At 43.9% G+C, this 24,014-nt stretch overlaps 2 protein-coding genes across 5 annotated transcripts in view; both read left to right on the top strand.

Moving 5' to 3' along the window:
* Positions 1-24,014, top strand: part of LOC308165162 (NLR family CARD domain-containing protein 3-like) — a 469,264-nt gene that overhangs the window by 145,191 nt on the left and 300,059 nt on the right. The gene's annotated exons all lie outside the window — the stretch shown is intronic.
* Positions 18,430-23,211, top strand: LOC308165011 (uncharacterized protein; the record flags this gene model as incomplete). The annotated part of the gene is made up of 4 exons (XM_080539111.1): positions 18,430-18,563; positions 19,252-19,539; positions 20,989-21,187; positions 23,202-23,211. The coding sequence occupies exons 1-4, from the start codon at positions 18,437-18,439 to the stop codon at positions 23,209-23,211; spliced, it is 624 nt and encodes a 207-aa protein (XP_080395237.1). The 5' UTR covers positions 18,430-18,436.

The following is a 24,014-nucleotide window of genomic DNA, read 5'->3' as shown; positions in this document are numbered from 1 at the left end:
TGCCTCTGTAGCACAACCAGCATCTCCGCGCTAATGAGCTCAATGGCGAGCTGGGTGAAGGCGCTCTCCTCCGCATTCTCCACCTCTCTGAATATCTTTGCCGTCAGCTCGTTGTCAAGGGGCTGCACCGCGAACACTGAACCCCTCTTCATCGCCATGGAGCCATCGATGGACCACACCTGGAGGGAGGAGAGCATCCTTTCAAGATCACTGTTCAGATCTAGGATGTTACCAGGCATCTTCAGGATCCTTTCGAAAGGCTCCATGAGGAGAGCATAGACCAGGCCCATGGCCCTGCACCCGGCCCTGTACAGAGGCTCCTTAATGTCATACCTCACTGACTTTACCAGGTCGTTGTCAGCAGGCCAGTCAGTGAGGAACATAGCAGCATCTTCCCAGTGGAAGTACAGGGCCAGGGCATTTTGAAATGAAATGTTCATTCGGTGGCCATGGTAGGTCACAAGATAGTTTTTTGTCTGCCCTTTGCCTCTCAAAAAAACCTCCCACATGTCGGGTGCCCCAGCAACTGCAGACCCACGCCGTGTGAATAGGGCTGCAGCGGTTCTGATCACTCGTTGTGTCCCTGCCTCCTTACTGTGCAGACTGTGGGGATTGGTGCCCTCAGAGAGTGTGATATCCAGAGCATGGAGAGCACGGGCTGCTGCAGGCTCCATATTCACCAGCAGGTGCATTCGGCACGCAAAGGTCCCCATCTCCACGAGCTGCTGTTGCTGGTCTGTTGAAAGACTAAAAAATATTTAAAAAGCTTTAGATTAGATTAAAGTGTGTAAAATGTGTGTAAAATGTGTTTGCACAAAATAAAACACTACTCACAAGAATCAGAGTTAACAGTTAACTAACTATAATTCTTCTTGTCCTTTTCTAATTTCTTATCAATACTCATTTATTGTTTCTATTAACACACAAAACAAATTGAAGCCTCCTGGTCTTATTTAAATAACTAGCCTAATGCACTGCTATCAAACTCTGGGATTATCTAAAATCACTGCATTATACCTATCAAACGCTGGGATTATTGTTGGCAGTAGCTCTTCCCGAAACTGGGCCAGAAGTCGATTGAAGACCCCGTTGACTGCTGCCTGGTCTGACATCAAGCACTTGATGCTCGACACAAGTGATGCCACGATTACTGACTTCTCCTCCTCAGCTGATGTGATTGCTGCTGCTAGACTGTCTATGCTCTCCTTGAAAGCGGTCAGATAGGTCTCAGCATCTCCTCCTGCTACCTGCCTCAGCCCTAATGTCAGGTGTTCCCCTGACTTCAGTGACACCTAAAACATACACCGTAACCGCTTTTAAACCTCAATCATGTTTGCCTTAAAGCAAATTCACAATAACAATAAATGCATTTTGTATACTTAAATATATTATATATGTTATGTAAATCCAGAATTGCAATCAATGTATAAATTAGTATAATAATTTACTGCCTGATTTAATTGGAAATAAGTACATGTTGTTTACACACACACACACACACACACACACACACACACACACACACACACACACACACACACACACTTTAGAGGATTATGGTTATTGTTAGAGGGCTCAATGGCAGTACATACCTGCATGCCTTGGTAATGGCTGTGATTAAATGTGGTGGCATCCTGGTGTAGTGTTGTGCCTGCACCACTCTCCGGATCAAAGTCCTTCAGCATTTCCTCAGCAACCTTACCAATGGACACAATTGATTTTATTATGAATTTGCCATAAACATAATTGTGTTTAAATGGGCAAAACATTTTCAAGAAGTTGAGCAATAGACCAATATCATGTTCAGATATATTTTTACCTGCTTACTCGCCACTATTCTGGCCTCCATCATAATACGACTGCTGAGAAGTGTCTTGCTGGGAAGCCTCTGTGGTACCTTGCCCGTCAGGTTTTTAATTACTGTAGTGAGGACCTTTGGCAGCTTTCGGATGCTCACATTCCCTTCTGTCAGTAGTGTCATGCAGACCTCCCGGATTTCATTTGTGTATCTGCCATTTTCAAATGTGGCAACCTCCTCCCTCTCAGTGCAGTCTATCACAGACTGAAGCTCTCGCTCTCTCCTTTCCAGCTGCTTTACCTCAGCTTCCAGGTGTTGAATGGAGGCCTCTGCCATATATTCAGCCTCATCCCTCTCCCGCCTGGCTTTCGCCACATTCCCTCTCATCACACTCAGCCTCTTCTGAAGGGCCACCTTCTCCTGCTTCCACTTGTCCTGGAGGCTCAACTTCTCAGTGAGCACCTGTATTACTCCCTCTTTCTACTCAAGATCCTCCTTGGATAGCTTAATGGTAGTTTTTAGCCGTTTAATTGTTTTGTCTTTCATGTCCAATGCTCTTTTTCTTGGTAAAGTTGCTTTTACTCTAATTAATTGTTGTAGGCAGAGGTCATACTGTTTGGTCAGATTAGAGTTCTCAAGTTCAAATTGTTCCAATTGTAATTTCAATGATTGTCTGTCCAATGTGGCATCTATGCTGGCCTGCTGATACTGTAATATACTGGTCTGGAATTTGGTCTGACTATCAGCTGCGTTTTCCTCCATGGCTGTGAGCTGTGTTTGTATTTGAGAGACCTGCTCTTCTGATGACTGAAGCTTTCTGCTTAGGGATAGGTTTTCTTTTTTGAGTTGGGTTTCAATTGAATTTGGGGTTCGGGCCTTTGGTGGAAGAAATTCAGATTGCCAAAATAATTGTAGGTCTTTACTCTTGATTTTAGAGAGGGCATCATCACATTTTTGTCTGAGGCTGTTTGAGTGTCCATATTTATTAGGAACCAATTTAATTATTTCTTCAGTTAATTCTGCTGCAGTCTTCCCCTTTAAACTCTGCTCTTAGAGCCAGCCGTTTGTAACGATAGGTGTCACTTGAGGTAACATTTGGAGAGGTGACACTTGAGGTGACACTTGAGGTGCGTTTGTGGCCATAGCTAGACTCTGTAAAAATCAAATATGAACTTATCAAAACAAAGAACCGAAATTAGGCTAGTCAGTACTGTGTGTTACATGGATTACATTTTATGTGGACATAAAACAACATATACACTTATCTAGCGATCTTACTATTAACCCTTCGAAACCGGAGGTTTCACATTCACACAAACAGCGTCTAGCGGGCTAGAGTAGGCTCTCGAAATTACAACCGGAGCGGAGTAGACTGTATTTCTAATCAAAATCCGCTGGATACAAGACAAACATGTAGCTATATGTATATATTTTTAGATAGAAAACAAGTTGAATTGAACAGAAACCCACCGCGAAGATGATCAGACGTCAATAATGATGAGGATCTGTCAAGTGTCTCCTTAAATTTACCACAGGAAAAAATCCTCCAATGAGTGGAGACTGGCGGAAGACCAATAGGAAGTCAAGATGCCTTAGATACAGGTGACACGCCCATTAAAAGGATTACTATTGATCAGAGCCGCGGAAATGACAAGAAAGAGAGCTTGTAAATAGCGGAAAATCACTGGAGATAGGGATTAGAACGGCGCCGCTTAATGCGGCAGTGAGTAGCAACGGTAACATTGAAATTATATTCTTAAAACAATAAGTACAACGAAAACAAGTACACAGAGCTAAAACTATAATACATATGGACATATATGTTGACACATGTAAGACAATATCTTCCAAAAATGTATTTTTAATGGTGATTAAGTAGCGCAACCCTGGCAAAACCCCGTTTTCGCACGTTCTACGACCAGTGGGTGGACTCCCTACATATTGTCGTGTTTTGTCCGTCTGATGTGCGAGGGTATAATGACTCACACGACAAGGAATTCTCCGTTTCTGGTTCTTTAGTTAACTTCTTCAAAACACAATACAAGATACAACTAATTGTGTCCCAGATGGCAGGTTAATAGATGACGGGGAAACTAGCTCTGGCACAGAACAGCAGCTTTGCTGTCCATACCGATGAGCGTTGTTCCCTTGACTGACTGTTTACGTAACCTCGGTAACGAGCCATATCTCTCTCTGGGTGATCATGTGACATACAGTAACCAATCAACAATAACGGTAACATAAACACAACAACAACAACAGGGAAAGCCATCCATGGTGGACTGTCTCACACTATCCCCCTCCAAGAGTACTGAGTCCCTTCAGTACAGGTGACTTAACATTAACATGTCTAGGAATAGAACAGTTGACTCAATGAACATGTCTAAATTATTTGATTACTTACATCACATTCTTTGCAAACTCGTAGGCCCTATAGCTAAACAGCAGTGAAACAATTAAAACACTTAACTACTTGTAAACAGTTTTTACAGTAAAACATTTATTTATTTTTTCTTCTTTATAATGCAAAACTTATTGGATGAAGTAACCAATCTGCCGATAAGCTAAACAGTCTCTCTTTCAATAACTAGTTCCTGAATCTCTCTGGCTTATTAACCATGCGTCCCTTAGATGTTTTAACAGTATTTTTGGGAGTGTCCTCTTGTCTTTTTTCCTGCTGACACCTTGGAGCTTTGAGATGAGGTTTCTCCTCTTGATCACATGACTCGAGAAGCTCCTTCCCCTGCTGGATCTTTATCATTGTCTTTCTGTAGTGGCAGCTCTGGTACCAACGGGACATCCTCTTCAGGTAGCTGTGTAGCTGGGTCTTGGCACTGCTGCAGCACTTGACTCCTTTGACGTTTTATCCCAGCAGGGACCACCTCACTATTGTATGGTTTAAGCTGATCATGGTGCATTATCTTTCTGCGCTTCAACCCTTGAATATCGTAGAGGACAGGACCACGGCATCCAGCCACAATCAAGGGGCCCTTCCAAGGTGCTTGAAGCTTGGGGCTTAATCCCTTCTTTTTCGTGTCATCCTTTACATACACCAAATCTCCAACGCTGTAAGAATGTTCTCGTGCTCGGACATCATACATCTTCTTCTGACGTTCTTGTGCAGTGCGGAGGTGCTCCCTCGCTGTGCTTTGTGCCTCCTTAAGTCCTTCTCCCAGGTTATGAAGGAAATCTGCTACCTCCATTCGGTCAGATTTGAGTTCTGCAGCCCCAGACTGGATATCCTGTGGTTGATGAACTGGGGTAGTGGTGGTCTAGTGCAGTGTTTCTCAACCCTCTCCTCGGGGCGCCCCAGCCGCTCCACATATTTGATCTGATCCACCACCAGCTCACCTGATTCAACTAATCAAGTACAAACCATAATTGCTTTGTACTTGATTAGTGGAATCAGGTGAGCTGGTGGTGGAACAGATCAAATATGTGGTGCGGCTGGGGCGCCCCGAGGAGAGGGTTGAGAAACACTGGTCTAGTGGATAGTGAGTTGGACTTGTGATCGGAAGGTTGTGAGTTCAAATCCCAGTAAAGTTCTGTTGAACCTTTCCACCTGTCCGTTAGAGGCAGGGTGGTAGGGGGTGGTCCTTGTCTTTGTGATCTGTAGGAGCTTGCATACATTCTGGAACAGGGAACTCTCAAAATTGCGACCTTGGTCAGTGTGCAACTCGAGGGGGGCTCCAAATCGGGCGATAAAGTCATACACAAGCCTCCTTGCTGTTGTTTCCGCCCCTTGGTCAGGAACAGCAAAGGCTTCGACCCATCGAGTAAACTGGTCAATTATGACGAGAATGTACTTGTTTCCAGAGCTGGATACAGGGAATGGCCCGAGGATGTCTACGTGGAGACGGTCCAAAGGTGCTCCAGCTTGGTAGCTTTGCAACTTGGCTCGTTTCACTGGTCCCGTAGTTTTGCATGCATTGCAGTGCTGGCATCTCTTCACAAACAGATGGACTTCTTCACCCATTCCATACCAGTGATAGCTCTGGCGTAAGCGCTCCAGTGTTTTTGCTTCCCCAAGATGACCAGATTGAGGAGGATTATGGCAAGCCTGCAGGACCTCTCTTTGCATGGAAGCTGGAACTAGTAGCAACACGGTTGGTTGTTGGGCTCCTACTCTCTCCCAGGAGTAGTAGAGAACTCCTTGCTGCAGCATGACCTGAGGCCAGCAGAGCCAGAACTTCCTCACTGCAGGGCTCTCAAGCATCACCTGATCTTTAGTAGGGAGTGTTCCTGATTCTTTCCATGTGTGGAGGGTGGAGAGGACAGGATCAGCTTTCTGAAGTTTGGCAAGCTCTTCCAATCTGACTGACTGCAGCCAGTTAACTACTGGAGTCTCCAGCATGGTTGTATGTGGTGGACCTGTTTCCATCGACTGAGTGTTATCACCACTGGTCTCACCAGACTCAATACTCCTAACGGCCAGCTGCACAACATCATCAACATCGTCTTCAAATCTTGTCCACTGCTCATGAAGTCTTCTGCAGTACTTACATCCTTGACATGGTAGATCAGACAAGTTCTTTCCAGCTTGGTAACAGTCACATTTGTCTGAATGTTCTCTGGTTTGCCTTGACATGGCATCAGCATTGCGGTGTTGCCGGCCCGCTCGATGCTCTATGTCAAAGTCATATTGGCTCAACTCTTCCAGCCAGCGAGCCAACTGACCTTCAGGGTTTTTGAACCGAAACAGCCAGGTGAGACTGCCATGATCTGTTCGTAGCAGAAACTTCTTGCCCAGTAGGTAGTGGCGGAACTGGCGAGTGTAGCGGACGACAGCAAGTAACTCACGTCTGGTAACACAGTACCTCTGCTGAGCTGGTGTAAGATGGCTGCTGGCGTATGTTAGGACTCGCTCTTCTCCCCACTGGAGTTGTGACAGAACAGCTCCAATACTGTGGTTCGAGGCATCAGTGTCTAGAATGTACTTGCCTCCAACAGTGGGGTACCCCAGCACTGGTGTAGTTGTCAGTTTTTCTTTCAGCTTTGTAAAAGCATCTTGGTGCTCATTTGTCCACAGGAATGTAGCCCCCTTCTTTGAAAGGCTGTGGAGAGGGCTTGCCAGTTCTGCAAAAGCTGGAACAAACTTGCGGTAGTAGTTACACAGTCCAAGAAAAGCTTGCAGCTCCTTCAGGTTGTTGGGTGGCTCCCAGCGCTGTACATCCTTGACCAGAGCTGGGTTTGGACAGATCCCATCTCCACTCACAATGTGGCCCAGGAAGAGAACTTCCTCTTGAAGCAAGTGACATTTAGAAGGCTTCAGCTTCAACCCATAGCTGTGGAGACACTTGAAGACCTGTGCGAGCCGGTCCAGGCTTTCATCCACTCCCCTGCCAATGACAATGACGTCGTCAAGGTAGATCAGCAATGTTTCCCATTGGAGTCCCCTGAGGACGAGCTCCATTGCCCTCTGAAAGGTGCTTGGGGCACTGCAGAGCCCAAATGGCATGCGGGTGTATTCATAGAGGCCCCATTTGGTGATGAATGCAATACTGTGTCAATCTTGTGTGTGACAGCAGACATGTAACCCAGGTCGGAATCACTTTTGGCAAAGAGGGATTGGTAGGTCACTAGCAGTTGGATAAATTGTTCTTGTTGCTCCTCACTGAGTGCCTCACTAGTAGCACCAACCAGGCTTTGGAGATGTTCAGGTAGCTCAGAGATTGCTGCTACTCTTCCAACCACCAGTGATGGCACACTCTCTGACTCTCCCTCTATGATGGGCTCTACACTTTGCTCAGGTGAACATGATGGCTCCTCAGGATAAGCTTCAACTAAGAGTCCAAGGCATGCTCCTCTTGGCAGGGCCGCTTTGCTGGTCGAGAAGTTGCATAGCCGGACTGGCACCCGCTTCTCCATAGTGGTAACAACACTCCCGGAGACTACATTTTCTGTGATGTTCAAAGGCTCTAGTACAGCTGGAACACCTGGCCTTGGTTCTTCCACCTCACCCCAGACCACACATTCAGATGTGGTGGTATGGTGGTGGTCTCTCCTAGGGTCACTCTGGCAACATGATAGTCTGATCCATCCCCTCGTACTATTTTGGAGGGCACAAGTTCGTTACCGATGAACACCTTACCACGGGTGTGGATGACAACATCATGAGTCTTCATCAGATCCAATCCTATGAGGACAGAGTCACGTATGGGGGCTACGTGTACGTCCCAGTCGATTGTTTTGGCTGCAATTTTAAAAGTGACGTTCAGTCCACGTTTTGCTTCCATGCCATCTCCAACTCCCGCATTTAGAAGGTAGGTCTTACGTATGCTTGTCGGATCACCTCCAGAGAAACTCCTATACAGCTCCTCTGAGATTACTGTTGTCTGGGCTCCCGTGTCCACCACAGCCTGTGTTGGAATGCCGTTTACTGTCACCGGAATCTGTAGACTCTCACCCTTGTTTTTGGTGCAGCCAATCTGTAGCCCTTGTGGTTTGTGATCTGCATGTAGTCTCCCTTCTGACTGCCCCCGTTGGTCTGGGCCTTTGTCACCGCAGTTACGTGCAGCTGTTGGGCTCGGCGATCTACTGCAGTCCCTCCTGAAGTGTCCTTGTTCTCCACATTTATAACATGGGCCAGCTGCTCCCCGGGTTGGGCTTGGTGACTGGGAGCGCATCCGGCCGGGCTGCACCTGATAATGGTTCTGTGTCCTCTCTAGTGACAGGGGACGTTGTGTTGTTGCTCTAGTTTTATGATGTTCAAACTGCAGCTGTAGATTCCCTACTGTATGTACGAGGGTCTTGACTTGGTCCGTTAGTGTAGCAAACTGGTCAGCAGTTACATACTGAGGGGTCTGTACCCTACGAGAGGTAGGAGTAAAGTCCTCACAGATGTCTCCATCATCAGCCCAAGAAATGCGTCGTGTTCTGTTCTTTATTTCTGTTTCACGTCCCACCGTAGCTTTGAAGTTGTGTTCATGAGCCTCTACACACTTTTGAGCCTCTGCAAGGGAGCATGGATCTCGGTTCATAACTTCATAGGCCACTTTTTGATTTTTTTAGACCTTTAAGAAAGGCATCAGTTGCAAGTTGATCTTGCAGCTGGAGATCCACTCCTGGATATGCAAGTGTGACGAGGCGTCTCACCTCTTCTGCAAATTCAGCTGACGCCTCTCTACCTTGCCGAAGTTCTCCCAACTTTCTCCTTACTGTGGTAGGGGGGTCTCTTTTCCCAAAGCGCTGAGTAAGCTCCTCCACTAAGAGAGCATAATCCTCAGGTGTACGTTCTGGCAGTGAGCAGATATATCGTATTGCAGCTCCTCTTAAGCATTCATGCAGCCTGTCCACTCTTTCTGTAGTACTCCATCCATACTCCCTGGCCTGGCGCTCAAATGGCAACAAGAAAGAGTCCCAGTCATCATTTCCTTCAAATGTGGCACGTTTAGGTCTACGCACTTCTTGCAGAGTGTGCTGACTGTTGTGACCAGAACTATTCAGTCTCTGCTCACCATAGGGAAATGAGCGTTGGGTTTCATTCTCAGAGTCTCTAGTGTCTCTCCATCTACTGTCAGGTTCAGCATTGCCGCCCCTCCTGGTGGGACCAAAGTTGCGAGTGCGCTGATTGATGACATCCAACTCAGCTGCAAAGGGGGCACCAACACGAGTTTTTGGTCTTACTGGTATATCCCAAGAGGCTGAAGGTATAGCTTCAGGCTCAGAAGCATGCCTGTCCAATGTGGGGCGCTGTAAGATCTTATCCCCATTTCCACTGGAAGCAGCAAGTGGTGGTGAGGCTTGCTGTGTAACGGGATTTCCTCCTGTTATGTGTGTTAGTACGGGGGCTAGCATCATTTGCAGGTGTTTTGTCTGCTGATTTTGGCTATCCAACAAAGCTTGTAGCCATGTTGGGGCTCTATCAGGCTCAGTAGGTCCTACTGTAGCTCCTTGTTCCTCTGTCATTTTATTGAGTTTTCTGTTGATGTAATTGTCCTTTTATTTTCGGTGGATTGTCTGTTCCACTTGTCTTGTTCTCTTTCATGTAGTTGTCTCTTTGTATTATTTAGTTGTTTATTCATGTAATTGTCTCTTTGATTTTGTTGAGTTGTTTATTAATGGAATTGTCCGCTTAATTTAGTTGAGTCTAACGGGAGTACAGTCTGCCCAAACACCACCAGGTGGCAGTACTCAACCAGTTGTTGTAGTAACTCCTGAATCCAGTCAGCTGGCTAGTTAGCTGTCTCCTGTTAGCCCCTATTAGCTCCCGTTAGCTTTGGCTCTTATAACTTTATTATCTTCCGTTAGCTTCTGTTAGCTTTTCCTTTGTCAGGTGGATGTACTCACGGATGATCGCTACTTCTGATACCAGTTGTCGTGTTTTGTCCGTCTGATGTGCGTGGGTATAATGACTCACACGACAAGGAATTCTCCGTTTCTGGTTCTTTAGTTAACTTCTTCAAAACACAATACAAGATACAACTAATTGTGTCCCAGATGGCAGGTTAATAGATGACGGGGAAACTAGCTCTGGCACAGAACAGCAGCTTTGCTGTCCATACCGATGAGCGTTGTTCCCTTGACTGACTGTTTACGTAACCTCGGTAACGAGCCATATCTCTCTCTGGGTGATCATGTGACATACAGTAACCAATCAACAATAACGGTAACATAAACACAACAACAACAACAGGGAAGCCATCCATGGTGGACTGTCTCACACTATCAACATTCCGCAAGAAAGCACAACAACAAACACGTGTTCGTCTGTCCTTTGTGCAACTCGTGTGAGGCCTTGGTTTGCAGTTGCAAAGTCACAATGTCTGCTCTGAATGAGGTCGAAATGGGATAGACTGGATATCAGAGTAAAGAACAGTGATATTCTAGACTTAATAGGGTGAATTTACAAAGGCTGAATAGATGAGTCGCTTTGAAAGTTGTTGACTTCTGTTACAGTGTGTCCTCGTTTCCAATCTAGACCTTATTTATCTATGAAATATTGCAGAATGGCATTTCTAGTTAGTCTATTTAGTTGAAAGGTTAGATAGATATGAGGTTGGAAAGATAGAAGGTTAGACAGAGTCAGATAGTTACATAGGTAGATAGATAGTATGATAGATAGATAGATAGTATGATAGATAGATAGGTAGATAGATAGTATGATAGATAGATAGATAGATAGTATGATAGATAGATTGGAGCCTGGGGTAGTTCAGTGGACCGGGTGGAGGGTTGGTTGACTGGTTGAGAGTGGTAGTGTCGGTTGGTGAAGAGTTGAGTGTTGTTGTGTAATCTAAGAATGTTCTGCATGTCTCTTGAGTTTACTTTGACCTCCATGTTAAAAAGTGCTCTTTCAAGTCAGTAATGCTAAAGTAAAGTTCAATAGGTATCAAAACCAAAAGTCATAGAAGACGTTAGACGTCTCTTTTAAAGTTGGATTTGTGTGAAGAGTCTGTTGTATGGTGGATTTTCTCTCTTTTAATTGGCTTAAAATGTGGATGTTTAGATTGTGTTAATTGTAACCCTAACCCTCATGAATTCAGAGAAGGAATTTAGCAATAGATGGTACTATTTAATTCTACTACTCTATCTTTTCAGTTTGTAAAGCGTCTTAGAGTGTCCTAAAGCGCTTTAAGATGCTCCGATCAGGGTTTTTGGTGCCGATCACCGATCACCGATCACTGGAATCAGTGATCTGCCGATCCGATATCACCGATCACCGATCACAGCGTCGAAAATGGCAATTGAAGCTTTTTTTTTCTTCTTTTTTTTCTTTTTTTTCTTTCCTAGCACCAGGGGAGCCACCCCTCCTAAATTTCGTTGTTTGGTACCTGTACTATAGCAATGACAATAAAGACCATTCATTCATTCATTCATTCTATTTATTGTGTAGCATTATTTATGTTTTTAATTATTCTTAACACCATTGACATTGTATATTAAGTATTCAAATGAAATTAGGAGATGAGAAAGTATCATGAATTGACAACCATCTGTTTTATTGAATTCACAACCACCTGTAGCTTACTTCAGGAACATACAAATCATAATAAATAAAATGTGAAAATAAAAATCATAATAAATAAAATGTACACTGTCACATCAAATGTGCAACATTCCACTCGAATGAGAGGAACTAGGGGCTCTTAGAGAACTTGGAGCTTATACTGTAGCTTTCCTGAGGAACAATAAACAATAAACATTTCCTGAGGAACAATAAACATACCCAAACTAAAGTGCAACATAAACAGGCTATAGCCAAATATAAAATAAATACTGTTTCAAGTCAGTCAGTTTCAAGTCATATAGGAGGAGATAAGACAGCAAGTCAGCAATAATCAATAAAACAATAAAACAAAACATTACACCGAAGGAGATTTCAGACTCAAACCTTACTTCTGATTAAGCAGCATCACTGGCAGATTAGCCTTGAGAAATACAAGCATCTCAGCATTTTTGCCACTCAGCCTGTTCCTCTTATCGTCTAAAATATGTCCTGCTATGCTGAAAAGTCGCTCGCTATCTACACTTGTGCAAGGTGCACAGAGGAAGACTCGTGCTGCTTGTGCAAGAGCAGGAAAGCGGCCTTCGTTGGCCTTCCAAAAAGCAAGAGGCTGCCCATTACCGTCTGGGATAACTGCCTCTGATAGGTAGAGATTAACCTGTGATGCTCTTGGGTTGATGTCACCACTGCCGCACACATGCTGGGGCCCATCTTCTTCAGCCAACAGTTCAGCATGCATAGCATGCAAGGAGCCAGCTCGTGGTACCTAAAAAATAAAATAAAAAATAAAAAAGTTTTAGTAGAAGGCGATAATAGGGAGAAGGTTTTTCCTTCTATCAGTGGCCCCGGGCCCGAGCTAGAGTACACTTCCTGCAACGAATGGTGGACTGCTAATTCACATGCTTAGTATTCAAATGTATTGATTGTAAGTCGCTTTGGAATAAGGCGTCTGCTAAATGCCAAAAATGTAAATGTAAATGTTCCTTCTGTGGGGGCTCACTCACTGCCAAACTGTCCGTCTCTTGCTCTGCTGCAGCAGCCAGGACATCAGAAAGCAGCCTGCGCATCTGTGGCTTGAGTGCGATGGGGAAATATCTGTCTTTATACCTATTTTTTATTATGAGAGAAATAAAAGGCAACATTAATTAATGTATTTAATGCATTTTGTAGGTTATGCTTAACTATTTTATTATTAATTAGGCCTGGGCGGGGCCCCATAGCATTTGTATTATATTTATGAATTAATTAGGCATGGGCTTGGCCCCATAGCATTCTATTTATTTATTTATAGTTAAGATTAACTGCTTTTTAAATGCAAACCATCGTACACTACAGGATAACACAACACAGTATTTATATTTTACCTTTAACTTAAGCATAGCCCCTTTTATCAATAATGTTTAGGCCAAAGCTAATACGCATAAGAATCTCTCCCTGTGGAGTTCTCACCTTGGATCAAGGAGTGTAGCGATGGTGTACAGGCGCTCAGATTCAATGTCACTGAATCTCCTCTTGACAGCTTCCAGGAGCGTGGCTTTGGCTGTCTTCACACCGTGGTCACTCTCTGTTGTTTTTTCAAGAAGACGAGTTAAAGCTCTGATGGATGGTATAACATCTGCAGCTGATGCAGTTGATGAACTTATCGTTTTTGTGAGCTCGTCAAAGGGGTCTAGCACTGAAATCAGATTTTCCACCAATTTCCACTCATGGACGGCCAACGTGGAAGGCAATTCAAAATCAGCTGCATAAGCACATAGGGCACGCTTCTGTTCCAGTAAACTTTTTAGCATGGCAACCGTACTGTTCCAGCGGGTTGGTACATCCTGTTGTAGCCTTTTGGGTGGCTGGTTCGGATTCATTTGTTTTTGAATACTGAACAGTCGGGAGTAAGCTAGCTGGGAATGTTTGAAATGACCGACGATCCGTCTTCCACTTGCGATGACATCAATGACGGCACGCTGTGCCAAAACCCCCTCATGCACAGCGAGCTGGAGTGTGTGAGCCGTGCACGGTAGGTTTGGTAAACGCGCGTCCCTCATAGGGCTGGGCAAACGATCAACTTTTTTTTTCCCGATAATCGTAAGAATTAACGATCAATTATCGATTAATCAATAAGCTTTTTTTTCATAAAAAATAAATAATAAAAAAAATAAACTAGGGCAGAAATAACAAGCATGTTTTCCTTGGGGAAAAAACTTTATTTGTGTTGCTATTGCAGAATTGCACAATGCACACATTCATTCATTCACATTAACTAGACACTACAGTCAGATAACAATTAGTGATGCTCCGATCTGATCGGCGCCGATCGGTATCGGCCGATATGGCCTTGATCGGTTTTGATCGGAGATCTCAAAACGGCCGATCAAACACGACCGATCAGTTTACAAAATGGCGTCGCCAGTCTGGAAATATTACACAGTGTTGGAAAGAGACAACAAATATGCCGTTTGTAATGTCTGCTCAAAAGAAATACCTCGGGGAGGAACGCACGCAAGGTCTTTCAATACCACGAATATCATACGGCATTTGCTGCGTTCGTCGATTCGCTCAGAGAGCGCCGAAGCGCACACTGGGCTCGACGTCATAAAGGGACCGAGTGCTTTGATTGGACGAGAGGCGTTCCACGAGTGCTGGTCAGAGTTCCAGCGCGACTTCACGAGCGTAGTGTAGGTAGTGCAGCGACGTCATGTGACCCAGCGAGCAGGAAGTCACTTGGCCCATAGCAACAACTATTAGCGCGTGAGTTTTAGGTTCCTCTGTGCACCTTGCACAAGTGTAGATAGCGAGCGACTTTTCAGCATAGCAGGACATATTTTAGATGATAAGAGGAACAGGCTGAGTGCCAAAAACGCTGAGATGCTTGTATTTCTCAAGGCTAATCTGCCAGTGATGCTGCTTAATCAGAAGTAAGGTTTGAGTCTGAAATCTCCTTAGGTGCAATGTTTTGTTTTTTTGTTTTATTGATTATTGCTGACTTGCTGTCTTATCTCCTCCTAAATATGACTTGAAACTGACTGACTTGAAACAGTATTTTATATTTGGCTATAGCCTGTTTATGTTGCAGTTTAGTTTGGGTATGTTTATTGTTCCTCAGGAAAGCTACAGTATAAGCTCCAAGTTCTCTAAGAGCCCCTAGTTCCTCTCATTCGAGTGGAATGTTGCACATTTGATGTGACAGTGTACATTTTATTTATTATGATTTTTATTTTCACATTTTATTAGTTTTTCCTGAAGTAAGCTACAGGTGGTTGTGAATTCAATAAAACAGATGTTCGTCAATTCATGATACTTTCTCATCTCCTAATTTCATTTAAATACTTAATATACAATGTCAATGGTGTTAAGAATAATTTAAAACATAAATAATGCTACACAATAAATAGAATGCTTCAATTGCCATTTTCGACGCTGTGATCGGTGATATCGGATCGGCAGATCACTGATTCCAGTGATCGGTGATCGGCACCAAAAACCCTGATCGGAGCATCTCTAATAACAATCCTCTTAAACAAGGCAGTGAGTAGCCTAAATTGTTTAACTTAAAAACACATTTTACATTATAAATAAAAATATAGAAAATAAGTAACTCACCATAGGAGCAGTAAAAAAACAGTTACTCACAAATAGGAGGATGACTGAAAACGTTAGTGTCCTTAAGAGCGTCCAGCTTAATTTAAATTTAAACTCCAGCGAGAGACTGTAGGCGGCAGGCCTACTGGTTCTTGTTCAAAAAGATGATCATGTTAACATGTTCAGGGGTGAGAGACGAACGCAATCTGGTGACAGGCGCCTGGTTATGGAACGTCGCGATGGAACAGGATATGCTGGCTCGACTATTTGCATCAGCGCACGAAATCCTCTACCCTCGACAAAACTGAGCGGCAGAATATCTGTTTCAATTAATTTGCAGATGGCCATCGTTATTTTCTCTTCTCGTTGTGCATCACACCTCCCGCGTATAAGATGAGGCATGATGGAGGGCTGAGAAGTACAAGGTAGCGAAGGAGCAGTCAGGGTCGGGTGTACGGTTTGCAGGTGGTATTTCATCGGGGTCGTCGTCGTATTATATTTACAGGTCACTGCGCAGTGTTTGCAATGAACGAGGTCGCCTTTCAGATCAAAATGCTCCCACACCAAGCTTCGTTTCGCTCGCTTCGCCATTTTCCAAGCAGTGTGTGTTCCAACAGTTTACCGCACAGCTGATTAATCAATTAAACATGCAAGGTGCCTTTCAGGAAGTAGTGGAGATCGTGCACCTATTACTGGAGGTCAGGTTACACTAACGGGAACTTCCGTCATGCCGTACTGCGTTGCGAAATTCAATGCGAAGGCAAATGTAAAGTTCATTTCTCACACATAACGTGGACAAACTAATTTCCATTATTATTATTATTATTTTAAAAAAGAAAAAAAAAAGATTATCGAGCAAAATATTTTGTGATCGACCAAGACCTTATCGATCAATTAATCGATCATCGATCATTGATGCCCACCCCTAGTCCCTCATAGCCTTCTCCATGTTCTTGGCATTATCCCGTAGGATAACGTGCACCTTTCCCTTTGGGATTTCCCAGGCGTTGAGCATGTCTGTGAAAGCTGCAGCAAGTGCCTCTGCGGTGTGTGACCCAGGGAATTCTTGAGAGTGAAGCACCACTTTAGTCAGCTCAAAGTTTGCGTTGATAAACTGCGCAGTCAGGCTCAGCATAGACACAGGACTGACACTCGAACTCCAAATGTCAGTCGTGAAGCTGATTTACGCGATGTTGTCCTTCACTAGGCTCCCGATATATGTGTAGACAGTGTTATATAATTCCGGCAGGCAAACATCAGTGAAATATTTTCGGCCCGGCAGCGTATAGCGTGGATCCAGGCAGGAAACAAGGCGTTTGAACCCGGCGTCTTCCACAACAGACAGGGGCTGCTGATCAAGGCATATGAATTCTATTACTTTCGCATTTATTTCCTTTCGTTTCTTGTGGTCGTTGCCGTATGGTTGCTGTCGTTGCAATGTCTCGGTAACAGTAAGCTGAGTGAGTGGTGTCGCCCGTTCTTTCGACGACTCTTTCTCTCTGGCCTTAGTGCTCGCCAATGTATTAAACTCGTTATATTCCTTGGTGTGACAAGCCTTCAAATGCCGTATTATATTCGTGGTATTGAAAGACCTTGCGTGCGTTCCTCCCCGAGGTATTTCTTTTGAGCAGGCATTACAAACGGCATATTTGTTGTCTCTTTCCGACACGGTGTAATATTTCCAGACTGGCGACGCCATTTTGTAAACTGATCGGTCGGGTTTGATCGGCTGTTTTGAGAACTCCGATCAAAACCGATCAAGGCCATATCGGCCGATACCGATCAGCGCCGATCAGATCGGAGCATCACTAGTCTTATCTATTATTAGGTGTTATTAATAATGCCCAGAGTAATCATGAGAAGGGCTTGGAATAGGCCTATATGGGGGAAAAGAGTTAGCCTAATCACTGATCAAAGGGTTTCACCGCAACAGGCCCAGGATATTGAGCTGGGAGTTGGGGGCACGGTATGTAAATGAGTATTTGGGGAGGGGTCCCCAGGAGAATTCTATAAGAGATGATATTTCTGAGTGCCTAGAGAGTTGCATCGTGAACTAGCTCAGGCCCCGGTCTGTAATAAAGGGCCTCTTGTGATCAGCAGCTCCGGTTTCTTAGAGAGTTGTTATTGTTATTATTTGAAGGTGTTAGAGTAAAGTCTTCCCCAACAGTTATCTGAGTAGCAGCAGGTGGAAGAATTTAAACAAGTAAAGTAACTTATACACTAATGTTAGGCCTGTATGCACAACTCCAACTTTTCAATTTGTAGTGTTTAAATGATCTATTATAACTGTCAAGATATCCTATACTGACCACCTCAATACCCACCATAATTGTATCTTAACCCTGGCTAGAGTGTTTGTCAAGGCTTCTTCTTCATTTCTTTATAATACTACTTTGCATATGCTGTCTACTGCCAGTCGCCCCCTGCTGGATCTATAAACGGCATTGCATGGAAATGCTTCTTGAAGGGAGATTCTCAATGCAGCAAAGCAATCCTGTATACTATCCTGTACTGTGGCAGAATCCTGCATGAATTCAAAAGTATTTTGGCAGACCACATGTCAAACTGTTCTTGGGCAAGTCACTGTACCCCAAATTGCTCCCAATGAGCGGGCTCGCGCCTTTCATGGTAGCTTGCTGCCAGTGGTGTGTGAATGGGTGAATTAGAGGCCATTGTAAAGCGCTTTGGAATAGGTCAGTCCATTTACCATTACCATTGAGACACCACCATATTGCTTAGACCAGTGTATTCCTTTCAAACCCACCAGAGCCAGAGGGGTAGAGAATCAGGCCACAGCCCAGCCAACATGAAAGACACTTTACTATAATAATTCATAGTAGTGCATATTCTTTGTTAGGTGTTTGTTAATCTGAATATTTTAGAAATTAACTCTCCACTATGTGTGGCTCTTCCTTTGTTTACATTACACAGATCCATCTCACAGCCCAGCTACCATGTCTGAAGCCAAGTCCACAGAGTCCCTGGGTTCACAGCAGGGTCCAGAGATGGTGGCAGTGAAGTTGGAGGACTGCAGTCAACCACTGGAACATAATGTGTTAGTGAAAGAGGAAGAAGAAGAAATTATGGTGGCTGGAAGAGAGGAAGAGGGGGAAAAAGCTATGATGGTGAAAGAAGAAATAGAAGAGGAAGTGGAGGAGAAAGATGTGATAATGAAAGAAGAGGAGGAAGTGGAGGTGAAAGATGTGATTGTGAAAGAAGAAAATGGAGGAGAGGAAGGAAAGGATGGTAAGTTCATGAACTTGGCTAATATTATAATTGTATGTAATGTACATTATTGGTCTATGGTGTTAATTGTGTGTTAGGGATGGGTCCTTATTTATTATGACCATTACCTACTTGTTCAGAGGTTAACTGGACCAGGTTCATGTAGCTGTATTGAATATTATTTAACAGACAGAACGCAGTGTGTCTTAACTGATGGGGTTAAATCAGGTTTTTTAGACATAACAAAGGATGGATCAAGGGTGGATTCTTGGTCATGTTTTTTTTACTATTTACATTAAGTATATTGGATTCTGTAAATAATAAAGTATCCTGCAGTTGAAGTTGGAGGTTTACATATACCTTAACCAAAAACATTTTAAAGTTTTTACAATTCCTGACATTTAATCCTAACATTCCCCGTCTTAGGTCAGATAGGATCACTACTCTATTTTAAGAATGTGAAATGCACGCATGAGACACCATGTTTCTTAGACCAGTGTATTCCTTTTAAACCCATGAGGGGGATGTATGTGAGTGCACCACTCAGCCAGAGGGGTAGAGAATCAGGCCACAGCCCAGCCAACATGAAAGACACTTTACTATAATAATTCATAGTAGTGCATATTCTTTGTTAGGTGTTTGTTAATCTGAATATTTGAGAAATTAACTCTCCACTATGTGTGGCTCTTCCTTTGTTTACATTACACAGATCCATCTCACAGCCCAGCTACCATGCCTGAAGCCAAGTCCACAGAGTCCCTGGGTTCACAGCAGGGTCCAGAGATGGTGGCAGTGAAGCTGGAGGACTGCAGTCAAACACTGGAACATAATGTGGTAGTGAAAGAGGAAGAAGAAGAAGTTGTGGTGAAGGAAGGGGAGGAAAACACTCTGATGGTGAAAGAAGAAATGGAAGAAGAGGAAGTGGAGGAGAAAGATGTGATGATGAAAGAAGAGGAGGGAGGAGAGGATTTACTGGAGACAGATAGTGAGTTGGATGGTACGTTCATGAACTTGACTACTATTATAATGTATTTATTGTACATTGCTCTATGGTGTTAATTGTGTATAGGGGATGGGTCCTTATATATTATTAGCATTACGCAGGGGTTAAAGTGGGATTTATTAAGTGGGGGGGCTCTGTGTTAGAGGTGGGTAAAGGTGCGGGAGTGATGGTGGGGCTCAATACTGCCTCACAAATCAAACCTTAAATGATCTTGAAATTAAAATGTCCATGATGCAATTTTAAATTTCAATCCATTTTATTTCTTTTTCATTGAGTTCCCGTAATACAGCAGGCCAATAACGTACACTGACAGTCTCTAATCTTGGTTATCTCGTATCTCTTACACAGTAAGTTAGCTAGTTATTTATATACAATCTTAGTTCAGAAGATCCCAGATGGGCTGGTATGTTGAAGCCGATCCTCTCTGCATGCATGCCAAGTGACTAGCAGATCTTCTTTTTTTTTTTTTTCTCAGTATAGAAGATTGATACATTGAAAAAGGCATGAATATTTTCTGTTTTTCTCCCTCCCCTCCACCCACCCCTCCCTCTCAAACATGTCTGCATGCATATATACATATAGATTTGCCCATCTACACACACACAAATATAAACAAGTTTACGACTAGCAGATCTTCTAGTAGGCACCCACTTCTTTACATATTTCATGGGGTTCCAACACTCAAGAGGAGGTCCAACTAGTTAAATAAAGATAAGAGCTGAGGTGTTTTCAATTCTCAGTTGTGTGCGCAAAGGTGTGACAACATTATTCATTTCTGAAAAACCTCTTTCCCAATCTGCACTACTCACAGGAATGGTATCAATTGCATGTCTGAGTTTAAGAAGGGCTTTCTGCATGGTGATCTGTGTATGGTCTATTATGTTTGGCAATATAATATGCTATATTGAAGACATTCTTAGTGGAGGCTAGACACTGTGTTTTCAGAAAGTTTGACTCCAAAGTGTTTTCACCCTGTTTTTTGTTTTGTTTGTTTTTCTACTATTTCTTCTGCTAGCTTGTGGCTCTGTGAGACCCTGGGCCGGTTTCACAGACAAGGCTTAAGCCTAATCCTAGACTAAAAAACATCTTCAATGGAGATTTTACATTGAAAGTGTGATTTAGTCCAGGACTAGGCTTAAGCCTTGTCTCTGAAACCGGCCCACTGTGTTCTTGTATCTTCTTTCTCAAAGATTTCATTTGTTTCTCCCTGGTTCTGCCATATTGGCCAATGGAGTCCACCTGGAGTCCTTATCAAACTCTACCTAGCTATGACAGATTCAGTTAATCCATTAATCAGATACCCAAAGCTAAATATATAAGCTGCAATACATTATTTTAGAAACACTCCAGAGATGTGGTGTTACTTCTGGCACTGCTGAGTCTATGGAAGCAGCACTTGTTCTCATGTTGTTTCTAATCCTGTATATGTTCCTATTCTTACAGAAGAGAGCTCCAACCCAGACTCAGACATGGAGCCCAGCTCCACCGCATCAGGAAGCCATAAACAACACAGACGGAGGAGGAGGAGCTCAAGACAGAAGAATCACCACTGTTTAGATTGCAGTGAGAGTTTCATTTGTCCAACTCACCTTAAATCACAACCACAGACTCAAGGAGGACAGAAGACTCACTCTTGTCTTCAGTGTGGAAAGAGATTTGGTTGTATGAGCAACCTAAAGACACACCAGAGAATACACACAGGAGAGAAGCCGTTCTGCTGCTCCCAGTGTGGGCAGAGTTTCAGTCAGGCAGGAAACCTAAAGAAACACCAGAGAATACACACAGGAGAGAAGCCATTCTGCTGCTCCCAGTGTGGGAAGAGTTTCAGTCTGGCAGCAGACCTAAAGACACACCAGAGAATACACACAGGAGAGAAGCCATTCTGCTGCTCCCAGTGTGGGAAGAGTTTCAGTCAGGCAGGTGACCTAAAGAGACACCAGAGAATACACACAGGAGAGAAGCCATTCTGCTGCTCCCAGTGTGGGCAGAGTTTCAGTCAGGCAGGAAGCCTAAAGACACACCAGATAATACACACAGGAGAGAAGCCATTCTGCTGCTCCCAGTGTGGGAAGAGTTTCAGTGAGGCAGGATCCCTAAAGAGACACCAGAGAATACACACAGGAGAGAAGCCATTCTGCTGCTCCCAGTGTGGGAAGAGTTTCAGTGAGGCAGGACACCTAAAGAGACACCAGAGAATACACACAGGAGAGAAGACATTCTGCTGCTCCCAGTGTGGGCAGAGTTTCAGTGAGGCAGGACACCTAAAGAGACACCAGAGAATACACACAGGAGAGAAGCCATTCTGCTGCTCCCAGTGTGGGCAGAGTTTCAATCAGGCAGGTGACCTAAAGAGACACCAGAGAATACACACAGGAGAGAAGCCATTCTGCTGCTCCCAGTGTGGGAAGGGTTTCAGTCAGTCAGGTGACCTAAAGAGTCACCAGAGAACACACACAGGAGAGAAGCCATTCTACTGCTCCCAGTGTGGGAAGAGTTTCAGTTGCGCAGCACACCTAAAGAGTCACCAGAGAACACATACACTAGTTAATACGACTGCTCCCAGTGTGGGAGGAGTTTAAAGGAGGCAGGAGCCCTAAAGAAGAAGGGGGGGGTCTTCTGGCAGCACCATCATCTACTGTATGGATATTTACTTGTTGATCGGATCAGGGAGAAGGTTGTGTCACGATATCTTGCTTATCATTTTATTTCCACTCTTGTCTTAAACAGGGCTGCCTTCTGTTTGTGTTTTATCATTCTGTATTGTCTGTTGCTCTTTGTTGGCTGCTGTGGGGTGTAAGCCCAATACAAATTTCCCAGTGATGGGACAATAAAGTGACTTTTGACTTTGACATGAGCCTTTTCTTGATTCTTTTCTCTCAATTCCTCCTGTCCTCTTCTCATACCCTCCCTTCCTCATCTCTCCCCCCTTCCCCTCCTCCCCTTCCTCTTGTCTCCTCCCTTCCTCTCCTCTCCCCTCCTCTCCTCTCTTCCTCTCCTCCTCTCTTCCCCTCCTCTCCCTCCTGGAGAGTAAAGGAGGAATCGAGGTCGTAGGAGTTGAGATGTCCATGTCCCCTCCTCCGTCATGTGGTCACCGCCCCTTCCACCCAGATGAGGCCTTGGTGTTTTGAAGCCGAGTGTGACTGAATACTGGTATGTTGTATGTTTGCAATAAATCCTCCTAACGTTTCAGCTAGAAGACTGAGATGTTGTACATCATATCATATTAAGATATAGATCCCATCACTTCTCAGTTTTCTATTAGATTAGCTTATTTTCTGGACATACGCCTGGACGTACTCCAACACTATTCCTCCCCCACATTTGTTAGATTGGCCTCTAGCCTGTGTGGACATATTGACATTGTTTAATGATGCTGATGATTTTTATGTTTTGTTTTTTAAATGTGTTTTTATTTGTTTTCATATTCTGAAAGTTTAAATGTTGTAGAGCCCCCTCAATATAACAATCAACAGTTTTAGGATCCTTAAATAATTTGTCAGCGAACTAAGCTTGTTTTCATTACGTGATTCACAACACTCGTCTGCTGTAACAGATTCTGAGCTTTGTACTCTGGTGAGTGTTGTCATGGTGATACATGTCTTGTTCATGTTTAGGGACTGTGTGATAATCCAGTTTTCTGTGATAATGTGTTTTAGAATGTTCTGAAACCAACGTGTTTGTTTGTTTTGGTTCAGGGAGATTTTCTCTGCTAGTTGAATTGAGGTGTACCAACATTCACATAAACAATAAATCTTCAACTATTTTCAACTGGTTTCAGTGTATGACATCATCATTTGAGAGCTGACAATCTACACTTTCATAATCTGTAAAAAATAAATAAAAAAAACACACAGGAGAGAGGCTATTCTGCTGCTCCCAGTGTGGGAGGAGTTTCAGTCACGCAGGAAACCTAAAGACACACCAGAGAACACACACACTAGTTAACACGACTGCTCCCAGTGTGGGAGGAGTTTAAAGGAGGCAGGAGCCCTAAAGAAGAAGGGGGGGGGGGTCTGCTGGCTGCACCATCATATACTGTATGTACATGTGCTTGTATGGACAGAAGACTGTTGTGTATCTATTCTGGATACTGAGGCCTGTCAGTCTGTCTTGGTCTACTCTTCTCCCCCAGACACTCCAGACAGCCAACAGAACTCCCTCTACCTTCAGCCCCCTCCCTGGCGCTGGGCTAGAGAGAACGAGGGCTGTAATAAACGTGTGTTTGTACAGTACAGAGCGGGAGAGGGAGAGGGTTGAATGGCAGATGAGGTCAGAGGTAACAGTAGGGTTTGGGGGTGGGGGGCATGTTTTGTTTTCAAGAAACCAATCAACGTGATGAAGGGGTGGGATAAACAAAAATGGAACAACAAGATGGCAGCTATTTCACTGGAAATGAGGATATGCAGAATCAATAAAAACACTTTCTCTCTTTTATTAGCTGTGACTAGCATTAAAATGGCCACAGAGTT

The sequence above is a fragment of the Nansenia antarctica genome (assembly GCF_963989245.1).
Source record: "Nansenia antarctica genome assembly, chromosome: 9".
Taxonomy (NCBI): domain Eukaryota; kingdom Metazoa; phylum Chordata; class Actinopteri; order Argentiniformes; family Microstomatidae; genus Nansenia; species Nansenia antarctica.
This window is presented reverse-complemented; position numbering and strand designations above follow the sequence as displayed.